The sequence below is a fragment of the Stegodyphus dumicola genome, chromosome 8, assembly GCF_044657685.1.
Source record: "Stegodyphus dumicola isolate Sdum_Otavi_A_Nest chromosome 8, ASM4465768v1".
NCBI classification, from domain to species: Eukaryota; Metazoa; Arthropoda; class Arachnida; order Araneae; family Eresidae; genus Stegodyphus; species Stegodyphus dumicola.
This window is the reverse complement of record NC_140775.1, coordinates 173,440,330-173,454,182: the sequence shown is the minus strand read 5'-3', so window position 1 is coordinate 173,454,182 and position 13,853 is coordinate 173,440,330. Positions and strand designations below refer to the sequence as shown.

General features: G+C 32.1%; 1 protein-coding gene across 1 annotated transcript in view; it reads left to right on the top strand.

Moving 5' to 3' along the window:
• LOC118180851 (sodium/calcium exchanger 3-like) overlaps positions 1-13,370 on the top strand; it is a 1,002,905-nt gene extending 989,535 nt beyond the window's left edge. Inside the window, exon 9 of the mRNA XM_085822774.1 lies at positions 1,570-13,370. Coding sequence (XP_085678900.1) covers positions 1,570-1,946 — 377 coding nt within the window. The 3' untranslated portion in view covers positions 1,947-13,370. The remainder of the gene's footprint in view (positions 1-1,569) is intronic.
• Positions 13,371-13,853: the final 483 nt, after the last annotated feature.

The window sequence follows — 13,853 nt, the reverse complement described above, 5'->3', positions numbered from 1 at the left end:
TGACGTCGAGTGCATCGCGATTTGTAGTGTGAAGAGTCTCGAGAGTACGTGGAATTCCGAGAACGACCGAGCAGAGTCCTGAGCTGTACTCTGGTGCTTTGCAGTGAAGCTGTCTCCACCGTTTTAGCTGATAACCTGAAGGCTGTGTCGCTGATTGTGTCAGCGTGTTAATAGTAGTTCTTCGACGACTGTAACGTGGTTTTGAAGCTGTCCTTATTAGTACTGGCTAAATAAAGTGTGTTTCGATACTTCATCAAGTGTCGTCGTTATTCACTCCAAATCTACGAACCCCGTACAAACGTGAAGAGAGAAAATAGCGTAACAATATTATTCCTAACAGCGCTGCATTTCATCTACTGTTAGACAAAGGAACTAACGCCGCTTACGGGGTGCGATAAACAGCTCAACGTGTTGCAAAGTACCACAATTGACGCTGAATATTATGAGAGGGGTTTGTTAGCTATACTTACTTCGACAACCTAAAGGACGGATAAGTGAGCCTGGAAAAATAGTTGAAATTGCGGAGAGTTTGTTCGTGCAGCGGAAAAGAAACGCTGGCTGGATATTTCCACAGCAGTGGATATTCGGCGGGTTATGCAGTTAGGTGGCAAGTTCTTTCTTGTTAAGGTTCCAAATCGGGAAGCAAGCACATTGATGTTAAAGACTGTAGACGACGTAGTGGAAAGGGTTGACAATATATTCAGTCTGTTGTCGAGCCTATTAACAGAAGAGCTTGAAAAGACTAATTTCAGCCATTTAACTGTGAAACAGAAATTTAGTTTTGTTGATCCAATAACGGGTTCTCCCACCCAAAATGTGGAAAAATTGTTTTGCTATGTTAAATGACAAAGCAAAAAGCAAAAGTGTACGGCTGGACATCACGTAGAGTCGTATCTTTCGGAATTCATATGGCGGAAATCCTTTGGGAAACATAAGCCTTTTGATGCCCTATTAAAAAAGGTAGCGGAGATATGGCAGCCACAAACAATATGCGCGTAGTTTAAACTTGGCGATATTCTTGGCTCCGTTTTGATGAAGTATTACAAAAAAAAAAAAAGCATGACTATTTAAAAAAGGTTTCTGAACATTGTGCTAAATTCTGGGGGAATAACGATTAGAAAATACACGAGTAAATACGGTATTCCTATTCTGGTTCATGATACCAATTGTAATTAAATTTTACGTGATCTTCTCGATAATTTATTATTCAGCAGCTTATCACTAACTTTTAGTTTAATAAACGGTGCCAGTTATTTCATTTCTCACAGCTAGAATTTCTCGAATTTCTGTCTGTTATTCTAGTATAGGTATATGGATCTTCGTCGCTCGTTTTACTCCCATAGCAAAAGAAAGTTTTATTTAACCTCCAAAATAGCAAATAGCAGACCTGAAAATTTACGCAAGTTACGTCTGTGCTTCCTACTACTAGGTCTTCGGTGTGCTTGTGTGCGTATGCGTGTGTGTGTATTTTGTTACTCTTTGAAATATTTAGCTATGCCATTATGCTGTTTAGGAAATACTAATTAAGAACTTTATACTAATCTGATTCTTGCATTTATTTCTTTGCAGACACATTTGCCAGCAAAGTAGCAGCTCAGAACGACAAGTATGCCGATTCTTCCATCGGTAATGTAACAGGAAGTAATGCAGTGAATGTTTTCCTAGGCATCGGCATTGCCTGGTCCATAGCGGCTCTCTACCATGCCTCCAAGGGTCAGCAATTCTTAGTGCAACCAGGAAATCTGGCATTCTCTGTCACGCTTTTCTGTGTGTGCGCTTTTATCTGCTGCACCGTGTTGATGCTAAGACGAAGCGCATTGGTTGGTGGTGAGCTGGGTGGCCCTATGAAGTACAAAGCGCCCACTGTTATCCTTTTCATTGGTTTATGGGTATTTTACGTCTTTATGTCAAGTCTTGAAGCATATGAGGTTATTAAAGGATTTTAAAGAAGCTGCAATGAATCAAAAATGCAAAATCATCTTTGCCAACTCTGGTCGACGTCCATCAATCGAAGTATCATTTTGCAAGGTATCATTTAGAAGAAAGTTACCATTCGTCAATAGGAGAAAAGGCGTTACTTTTTGCTGCTACTTCTGTGGGCTAAAGAGATTTATCGCGAAGAATGGAATTCATGAGGTCCGATAAAATCTCTGGAATGAAGCTCATTATGATATACAATTACTTATGCTTCGAAACAGATTCTAGTTTTCAAAAATCTACTGTTCTCTTCAGTCCCATATTCAAGGGTACTGTGTTATATATTTAGGTATATTTAGATATATGTATATATATAGCAGAGTCACTACATCGGGTAATAATCTGAACATAGATGTTTGAGAAACTGAACCATGCCGAAGCTAAAACGATACGGCCAGAAAATGTCACCAGCAGTTACAAATTTGGAGGCATTCTCTCATATTTTGCATCGAAGTTTGGAGGTATTTCTTATAGATTTTTAATGAGAATAGCAATAGATAAAACTCGTATTTTTAGCAAATGAATTATACTAAAGTAACATGAGGACTCGTTGAAGAACTAGTTAAAATCTTACAATTCTTCAGCGGGGAAAAAAGTGGACAAGCTAACAAGCTAAAGATAAAGAATATTAAGAAGCTTAAGATGTTGTTTAGAAGTATACACTAATAAAGTGCATTAAATTTCATTTCCATCGTATCGGATGAATATATGAGTATAATATATTTGATATTTTGATCGGTAGTTACTAGACGTAAGTGCATATTATATTGTTCCTTCGGTGCCGAAAGATTGCTTAGCATTTGGAAGAGTGAATTATAAAATAAAACTGCAGAAGAATTCTTAAATTCTTTACTTATTTCAATTTAGAAATGGCATCGTTGTCTCAATGAGGCTAAATTGCCACTAGACTTGAAAAGCTTAAATTTATATGTGTCAGATAATATCTCATCAAACTCCTTGCCTCGATCTTCTACAGCTCTTGCTGCAAATATGGTCTACTGCACTGGAATGAGATATTTACAGTCAAAGAACTTTTAGAAAAGAGCAGTTAAAGGAGCTATTGTCGCAGGAGAAACCAGGAAGTTTACTATGTTTTTCAGTTTCATCTTCAGCGTCTTTGGAATGAATGAAGATAATGTTTGATGTGTGCCAAGGCAGTATTTCTTTGCTGGGAACTTTATTGTCTAAGATGTGTTTTAAATTTGAGTCGCTTTCTGCAACTGACTTTATGGATTATGCTTCTGTTCTATGTATTGCCCTCCTCTTCTAAGGATTTCATTTCATATAAAACTGCGATTCATCGCTTAATTTAAGTCACACATGTTTGCACCTGTTACTTCTTCGGCATCCACTTGGTTGGAAATTTGCGTCTGTTTACACATCTTGCGTTTGTAATGGTGATACTTAATAACTTTCCAAAGTTTGTACTTTCGTTTTGTCAAGTGAGGTAGACGTGAGTACGATTGCATGGTCCAATGTTTTTTAGTCCTATATAGCATCAAAGTACGAAATTCCAAGTGAAGTTTCCAAGTGAATTCCAAGTGAAGTTTGGATTTTGATGTGATGCAGTTTTCTGATCCTAGTCTAAGTGTTCTCATCTTTCCCTTAAATTATGTGTTGAAACATTAGTGTCAGTCACTAATGATAAGCACGTACAGGCACTCTACGAAGAACGTATTTTTGTGGAAAAAAAAACAAAGCAAAAGTTTCTTTTTTTTTAACTTCTAGCAGCTTTTAGCACTAAGTAAAGGTTAATTAAATTATGATCATAAGAAGTAAAATAAATATATATCCTTTTTCTAGTGTTATCAGTTTACCTAATGATTGAATTTCTAATCATTATTTCACTATTGAGATGGAGTTCCTTCATTCGGTATTCATATAAAAAGATTCTCCAAGTTTGAAGAAATTATTTCTTAAACCGTAACCTAAAAATTTTAGCGAAATTTTTGTTCAAGTTTGCGAGAAGTAAAGATAATTTTCAAAATATTAATCTGCATGTATTATTGTATAATTTGAAAATTAAAAAAAACTTATTTTAACCTTATGGAAATTACAAATTAATTTATAATTAATTTTAATTTAATTTTAATAAAACAAATAATTTTAATTAATTTTAATTTAATTTTAATAAAATAAATAATTTTAATTAATTTTAATTTAGTTACATTTACGTAGAAATCATTCATCTAATAACATAAATTAAATTTTCACTATAGAAGATCATAATGATATGCTTTGAAGTTCTATATATAAATATATTTTAATAGAATTCTCTTTAAATCGTTTCTCAAATTTTGACCCTTGAATTTTACATATGTACATATATCTGTGCAAGTATGTATTTTCTTTTGTTTCTAGCTATATTATAAGCATTAAATTACAATTTAAAAAAAACCGGCCAGCATACAGAAGTTTATTAATGAGTTTTGCATGCGTTCCTCAAACCTTAAGCCTGTACTTTGCAAACTATTCTAATAAATCTATTCCACTTTAACATTTTATTAAAATTTTGAAACAAGTGTTAAAACTATTGTATTCATGACGTCAGAAGTCGTGCTTCGTCGACATGCGTTTCATCTTGAGCGTTAATTCGAATTATATTTATATCTTATTATTTATTCCAGAAATTCTTATATATTAATTAATTATATTTCAACCTTTGTCCAATTAAAAATTCTACATGTACTTTGAACATTATATGTCCAGTGTTTCATTAATTATTATACAATAATTGCAAAATTTATATTTTATATGACTATATTACTTATTACCATTTTGCTTTGTGTGAAGTATTTTACTCAATGTGAGTAAAACAAAAAAGAAAATGTTTTAGACGGATCTAAAAATGTCAGTATATATGTGATATATTACTATATTAAACAATTTATATTACATATAGAAACTTCTAGATACGTCATTACTAACGAATCTAGTCTGAATTCAGTGTGCTATTTCTAGTGTAATATTTGATCAAGCTAATGGCTATTTCTGTATATGCCGACTGCTGTTCAATAAACAGTAAAAGACAAAGAAAGCGTGAAGGTTATTATAATGAGAATCGTCCAGGATAGGAAACAGTGAAAGTTTGGTCAGCTGTGATAAGAAATAAAACTTTAGAAAGTGTATCATGTGATTTATGTGAAAGGTGCAAAAACGTTTTCCAGAATCTAAATTTTAAGATTGTTATAACAGAACTGAAGAAATAATTCTTACAGTAAGTTAAATATGTGAACTTTTATGCTATTGTAATCAAGCTGTAATTATTTTTAGTAAAACTGTATAATTTATGCTATTTTTAAAACCCTGCAATAGCTCAGATCACCTCACAAAAACTTAAAACTTTTGGGTTAATTTGGTTCAATCATTGGCTGAAAGACTTCCAATATTTTGATGTAATTTGAAATCAATGACTGCATAAATCTGGAAGATCAAGAGTGACTCAGTCTGATTGATTGATTTCAATGAAATTTGAATAAAATGTTATTCATAAAAATGGATTACGCATACTATCTTGTTTGCAACAGAAGTCCAGGCAAGGTTTACCTCTAATTCCATAGTTCATGGCAATTAGTTCATAGATGTAACTTCTTGAATCATTCATTTGCAGATAGGACAGCGTCGTCCTGTTTGTTGCTTGTGGCTCATCCCACCTATTCGACCGCAACATCAGATCAGGTCCATCAAAAGCCCGAAGAACGTAACCAGGAAGGAGAGCAGTTGGCTTTTCAGGCAACCAATGCAAGACAAGATATAGGCAGGAATGGCTTGGGTCAAGTAGCATTTCGGATAAAAGGGGTGGACTTTATTGCTCGACATAAAACATAGAACGCGCAGATGACCAGTGCGCAGCTTAGCTAGAGCCGTTTGCTCCAATCTATTGCTTGCCTCTGTTAGAGCTGCGCCAGGGTGGTTACCAACGTACCACTCATGTGTGTGAACCACATTCCTCGAAGAGGAGTTGATTTCTAACTTGACCCGCGAAGCAAGTTCCGAGATAGAAAGACGGCCACCATCTTTAAGGCTTGCACTCTTTGGCCAGTCCACCTATTATCTCATCGTCGTAGATCTGTCGTCCTAAGATTAGGGCATAATTGAGGTTAAAAATAACACAGAAGTTTATTGTTGTTGAAGAAGTAAATGTTCTACCACCATCAAAATATAACATCGGTGTTGATATAATGCAGAAAAAAGCTAAATATCTTGAACTCAGCAAACTGTTCCAGGTAAGCCAACACCGGTATGTCTTGGATAGGCAATATATCTGTTGAATTAGCAGCTTTATTATAAACTACGATCTCTACGCCTTTCGTGTTTGAAGAGCTTGGAGGATGATCTGTGACATCGAACCAAAATATTGGAAGCCTATTTTCGCCGAGAAACTAAATTGATTGACCGCAAAATGTCTTAACTCTTACGAAATTGATTCGAACTGTTTGTCTCAAATTATGATAACTGTTTTTAGATGTTATCTTACATACTGATGATTCTACTATAAATGAAGGCATAATTTGTTATATTGTGTTGCTTAAAAACTAATTATTTAAGCTGTATTTTATCTTAATATTCTAAACAGTACTTTGTGTAAAGCACTTTTGCCAACAAAAGCAGAGATAAATAAAGTCATATCTTCGTGGAATAAATAAAGTCATATCTTCTTGTTTTTACATTGTACGAACTTGGAGAATAAAAATGCTTATGAAACGGTTCACCATTGTAAATGAAATAATAATTTTAACGTTTGATGTTTTTCAGAAATTAATAGGCGTGAAAAGTTTGTGAAATGAGCACTTTGATGTAACAAAAGTAAATTCTTATACATTAATACTGTAAAAAAGCTTTAATTAAAAGTAATTTGATACATGTAAGAAAAACGTTTATGTGAAAGCGAATGAAATTTAAGTACAGTATTTGTGATATGTTACATAAGAAACAGATGTTGCTAACTTAATGTTCTTCGAAGGATTAAAAAAAACACCCGAAACATTTCAAAAGCTATTAAAACGAATTAATTACAAAACTAAAACTGTAAAAATATGTATTGATGTATTAAATGCTTCTAGCATAATAATACGATGATACTGAAAGTTTTGCAAACTGAAGCAGAATGAAGAGATAGAAACTTTTAATTGTAATTCTTCGATTTTTAGAGCTAAATTATAAACTTCGAAGAGAAGCGTTTATACTAATTTAATTGCTCATTTTCAACAAAGTGCTTTTAAATGCAAATATGTTGGTGTTTTTAATGCAAATATTTTTGTTTTTTTGTGTTTTTAGAAGACTAAGCTGTTTTTATACCAGAATTATAATTTACAAAATCACTAAAAATAAATTTTAGTATATTTCATTTTAAATTGCATTTTTCTTACTATATTACGCAAGAAATATTACAAAGTACCATCTTTTTCCTGTAATCGATTATTATTATTATTATTATTATTATTATTATTATTATTATTACTGTTATTATCATCAAAATATTTTTCAAAGCATTTTGTTTTCTGGTTAAGGATGTTCATATAATTTGTGACCACTGCTGCAATAGAATTCAGTTCATAAAATACTTTGTTATCCTTTTGGTATACAAAATATTAACAGAAAGGTTACTGGGTGTCCACAAAGGTCCCTAAATAACTTTAACAGATTACTTAAGAATGGAAAAATTTATATATTTAGTAGTGGTCGTTCTTTCGCAAGGAAGGTTCAAACCTTTGTGACAAGTGTCACAAGTGACACAACCCCGACATGCGACAAAATGACCTCTTTTTGACGGTCCTCCAACTGTGGACAAATATACTTAGTCAGTTTACCGAGGCAAACTCTGACCATTGAAGGCAAATGGTCCTAAAGTCTTATGCAACATCTCACTTCAAACATTCACTTTCGATCTATCCTGCTTCAAACCTTTGTGACAAGTGTCAACCTGGTTCAAACCTTTGTGACAAGTGTCAACCTGGTTCAAACCTGTGTGACAAGTGTCACAAGTTACACAACCCTGACATCCGATAAAATGACCTCTTTTTGACAGTCCTCCAACTAAGGACAAATATACTTAGTCAGTTTACGGAGGCAAACTCTGACCATTGAAGGCAAATGGTCCTAAAGTCTTATGCAACATCTCACTTCAAACATTCACTTTCGATCTATCCTGCTTCAAACCTTTGTGACAAGTGTCAACCTGGTTCAAACCTTTGTGATAAGTGTCACAAGTTACACAACCCTGACATGCGATAAAAATTACCTCTTTTTGACAGTCTTCCAACTGTGGACAAATATACTTAGTCAGTTTACCGAGGCAAACTGTGACCATTGAAGGCAAATGGTCCTAAAGTCTTATGCAACATCTCACTTCAAACATTCACTTTCGATCTATCCTGCTTCAAACCTTTGTGACAAGTGTCAACCTGGTTCAAACCTTTGTGACAAGTGTCAACCTGGTTCAAACCTGTGTGACAAGTGTCACAAGTTACACAACCCTGACATCCGATAAAATGACCTCTTTTTGACAGTCCTCCAACTAAGGACAAATATACTTAGTCAGTTTACGGAGGCAAACTCTGACCATTGAAGGCAAATGGTCCTAAAGTCTTATGCAACATCTCACTTCAAACATTCACTTTCGATCTATCCTGCTTCAAACCTTTGTGACAAGTGTCAACCTGGTTCAAACCTTTGTGATAAGTGTCACAAGTTACACAACCCTGACATGCGATAAAAATTACCTCTTTTTGACAGTCTTCCAACTGTGGACAAATATACTTAGTCAGTTTACCGAGGCAAACTGTGACCATTGAAGTCAAATGGTCCTAAAGTCTTATGCAACATCTCACTTCAAACATTCACTTTCGATCTATCCTGCTTCAAACCTTTGTGACAAGTGTCAACCTGGTTCAAACCTTTGTGACAAGTGTCAACCTGGTTCAAACCTGTGTGACAAGTGTCACAAGTTACACAACCCTGACATGCGATAAAATGACCTCTTTTTTACAGTCCTCCAACTGTGGACAAATATACTTAGTCAGTTTACCGAGGCAAACTCTGACCATTGAAGGCAAATGGTCCTAAAGTCGTATGCAACATCTCACATCAAACATTCACTTTCGATCTGTCCTGCTTCAGCTTCCTTGTATATGAGGATTTTCGGATCCTTAAATCCTCACATTATGTGTATATTAAATCAAAGCAAATTGTTGAAAAAAAACTTTGATATGTATCTAATGGCACTACAAACATTCACAGCACCACCTCTTACAGAATGCTGGCAATAATAGGGTAAAGTTGTTTAGGGGTTTTGAGGACACCTTATTATTTCCTTTCAGTACAAGCAGGAATGCATTGTATTAGTATGAAATAATACGTTTACTATAAAATATTTGGTAACTATGTAATATGTGATCCTCTGCTTTTAGTTAATTATCTATTCCATAGATGGCGCCACTAACGCGCTATTTTTAAGTATTGGAAAAATAAGAGTATACAAATGAAAAGGATTCCATTAATTAATTAGATAACCTATTAAATTTTTAACTCTAAATTTTAATTTTTTTTCCAATTTACAAAGCAAATGCAAGTGATGGCCCTTAAAGAAAAGTTTTTAGGAGTTGCTTTTTTAATCTCTATTTTCCATCAATCGATTTTTATAAAATTTAACACTTTCCTTTTGATTTATATTAAGCACACACTTAAAGAACTTAATTTTCGTTTTAAATAAATTCTTGTACACAATGATGAACTCTTTCACAGATTTTGGATGGTTTATAAAGATTCTGAGGTACGCATTGCTTGCAGTTTGAATGCGATGTACTATTTATAAATTAGTAAAGCAGTCTTTCAACAACGAAGCGACATTTTTCATGAACGTTCACTTTTCTGCTTGTGGAGTATTACAAGTACTTAAAAAATTTCGAATATTTACTTGTTCATTACAAAATTAGAGAAGCCTTAACAATAAAATTATATACATAATTATATATACATATATATGTATATAAATATATACTGTATGTGTCTTTGCAGTTTAGATTGTAGAATGAATTATCATGCCGTGTTTCGTGATATACTATACAAAGAGAAACTCTCATGTATCTTGCTTGAGAAAATATTGTATTTGTATCTGTTTGCTAATGCATTAATATTTGTTGTTGTTTGATCTTGTTGATGAAAACTATTTCTAGTAAATCTTTAACTAGAAGTATTTTATCAGTAGACACAAACAAATTGATTTAATCTTAACTATTTTTACTCTGTCAGCCTTAAAATATTACGTGGCTTCGTCGTGTCTCTACTTGATTTCAAAGTCAAAAATTCAACTTTAAAATGAATACACATAAATAAAATACAAAAGATATAAAAAAAAAAACTTGTGATAAATATATATCACAACGAAAACCTGCTAACTTAGCAATTAGTACCAAATGGTTTAGATGTAACTAGATTGTGAGAAAAAGGGCAATTAACTACTAACCACTTTTTACGGAGAGAAAAATCTGCATTTACGGTTCTTACATAAATTTTCTAATTGAAAGCAATCGACGGTACTTAAGTAGTATCGCAACTACTTTAGTAAAAAAAGCCAAATTTTGAGTAAAGTGCCAAAATCTGGCAACCATGCGCATAACCATTGTTCCAGCAACCATGCTTATAATAATCGTTTCAGTCCAGCAACGCCACCATTTTCTTATGCGTTGTATTTTGTTGTGTTCCAACGTTTTTATATACAATTCGTCATATTTTTTCTCTTCAACTCAATTTCAAAATATGAGCTTTTGAAATTCGTCAGCAATGGAAGAACCTACGGTAAAATTTCGGCAGTAATATTGAATTTTCCTGAAAATTTTTTAAAGGCAAACAACGAGGAAATGCATTCTTTAGATAGCCGATGTTGTCGAAGATTGCGCGAAGCGGAGTCTATGCAGTTGTCTGATATTTTTAAGTGGAAATAGATCGCTGTGTACTTCGGGAGAAGATTAAAGTAGGAAACAAAATCACAGAAAGATTCGAAGAATGTGTTTTATTTTTTAATGTATGACATAATCCTTATTTGCTAATTGAAATTTGTATTTTAAATTGCTAAAATATGTTTTCTTTTCCTATGTTGATATTGTTTACCAAATTTGATTATTATAAATATCGACAGATTGGGAATCTTTCTAAAAAAAGAAGGCGCAAAAACCGCCAACTTGCACTTGCTAAGTAACTTTTGCATTGTAATCCTCAAAAATCGCCAAATTGCGCCAAGATGGTTGCGATAGTACTTAAGTACCCAATCGAAATTAAAGTTATTGGCCGTATTCGCTCATAAATGTATTTCTTATTGAAACCTCGTGTATACGAGCTAGTTTCTTTGCTTTCTTTATTTTAACTACTGACTTAACTATATTTTATTTAAATACTAATTTTGAGACAAGAAGAATGATAAAAATAGTAAAAAAGGAAAAAATCAATATGAAATCAATTATAATTAAAAGACGCCATTTAAAAAATGTAAATAATAAGGTTTTAATTAACTTTAATTGGTTTTAATTAATTTAATTTAATTTAAACAAAATTTACGCATAAAAAATTCAATTGTTTTATAATATACCACAATAAAAACGCTAGAAAATGCGCAGAATTTAAAAACGAATATAAATTTACCCACTGAGTACGTTAATTTATGCAAATTACTTTTTAAGAAAGGCGAAAATTCATATTTCATTTGCTAAAAAAGAAGTTAATTTGTTATATATCTTAATAAAAGACAGTCCAATTTTCAATCTTTATAACAGTGCATATAAGGAAGCGCATTTATTTTGATTATGTGTACTTTTCTTCTATAATTTCGACGGAGATTACAAACGCGCATGCGCGATCCAGCCATTAAACTAAATGGATAAAATTCACAAAACAAGGATCTTTTACAGTTTAATTTCCCTGTTTCATTTGTTATAGTTTAGTAAAAAAAAATATAAATGCGTCCTTGTAAATTATACTTATAAACGCATTAGTAATTCACGCTATATTAAATTAGAAAATAAAAGCAATTTTTTAATTTCCTGAGATATAAGCGTTTTTACGGAACATTCTACTGGACGAATGTAAGAGTTTGGCAGAATGCTGTTAAAAATTACACTATTTGTGGTGGTAAAAAATTCCTAAAAGTCTTTTGTAAGCAAAGCACTCAAATTTTGAATTAAAAAAGATATTTAATTACTTTTTACTATAATGATGCTTTAAAGTTAAAATTTTTTAATTAGCTATTTTACTTTTATTAAGAGAGAATATGAATTTTTTATTACAGCCTGCAATAAAATTCATCGTTTCTTTTGAATTTTGATAGTGTATTTCAAAGTTATATGTCAAATCATTAAGTGTGAAATCCAATGATATGAGAGATAATGATACTCATTAGGAGAAAAACTGCAGAACTATAATTACGAGCTTGTTTATTATCAGAGTTTGCAAAAAAAATTATCTTTAAACTGATCTTATTTCATTGATCAAAATTTCCTGCATAATTCAGCCCACCTTTCCTCCAGCAAGATATTTATGAGAGTTCATATCAGTTTGATACTGCATTATTTCTGCAGAAATTTGTTTTTACTGATAATGAACATTTCCGTAACAATGCTGTATAAAGTTTAATAAATACGAGTATATTCTAAATTTATCTGTTATATATAAATCTGACTTATTAAAGCAACACTTATGCTATATATTCTAAATGTAAAAACGTAATATGTACAGTTTAACAATGTAAGTGTGCTAAGGGTCTATGCTAATTATTTCACATTAAAGTATGCAATATTAAATGCAATATTTATTGAAATATTACTGAATAGCAAATCGTCAAAGATATTGACTTAAAACAAAATTTATCTTGTTATTGTTCTAAAATTATTGCTAATTGCTTTGCTGATTTTAAGAAGATAAAAATTTTATCACATGACAATTATCAGTTGTAAATAATAAATATTTGTCATGTTATATCAAGTTAGTAGTCATTATAAGATTTTATTTTTGCCCACTGAGTGATATATTACAGACTAGTATGTATGTTGAAATCGTGGTGCTGTTTCTGATTTAAATAGAATATAATAAATAATAAAAATAAGCAATTTCAATTTGTTCCATACTTGTATACTTGTTTAAAGCATCAGTAATAGTATATTTATATTACTTGTTATGTGTTGTGTTCTTGTGCAAATTTTTCGATATTTATTGTCTGCCATGTTCACTGACACTTGTTAAGTATTATTTGTTTTCTTACTAGTGAGCAAAAATCACTTTAAAAAAGTAAATTTTATCACAATTAACAATATATGTAATATTATCGTTTACTTTCTCATATAAGATCCAGATTTTGTCAAATTATTGTGAACCTGAAAATAAAATTCAAGTGTTTTTCCCTGAAAGTGAAGTCTGTTTTAATTACGAAGAAAATTCTCAAGAACAAAATGCAGTGAATTAATTATTCATGTATGTTAACACTTTCAACTACACATTAATTTACATTTCAGATGATAGAAGATGTGTAGACGTGTACGTAATGAAACTTGCAGATGTTCCAGAACTTGGGCATTCACTTTTGGCAAGAAATTCATAACAGGCTACGGGAAGCAATGCATTTAATGATAATCGATCTAGAAAATTATTCGCTTCATGTTCGCTTAGCTAAATGGATAATCTTTCCTCTCGTTGTGTAAGGAAAATTATTTAACATTAGTAAAATTATCTCATTATGTGAGGAAAGGGTTCATAAATTTCGGTAGCAAAGGTAAAGCCTTTTGGATTCTTTGACTTTTTTAATATAATTGGTTTCACCCAAAATAGATACTGCTTTGACTACTTGTATTGTGATAATGAGCATTTATTATTATTTAGTTTGCTTAAAAACG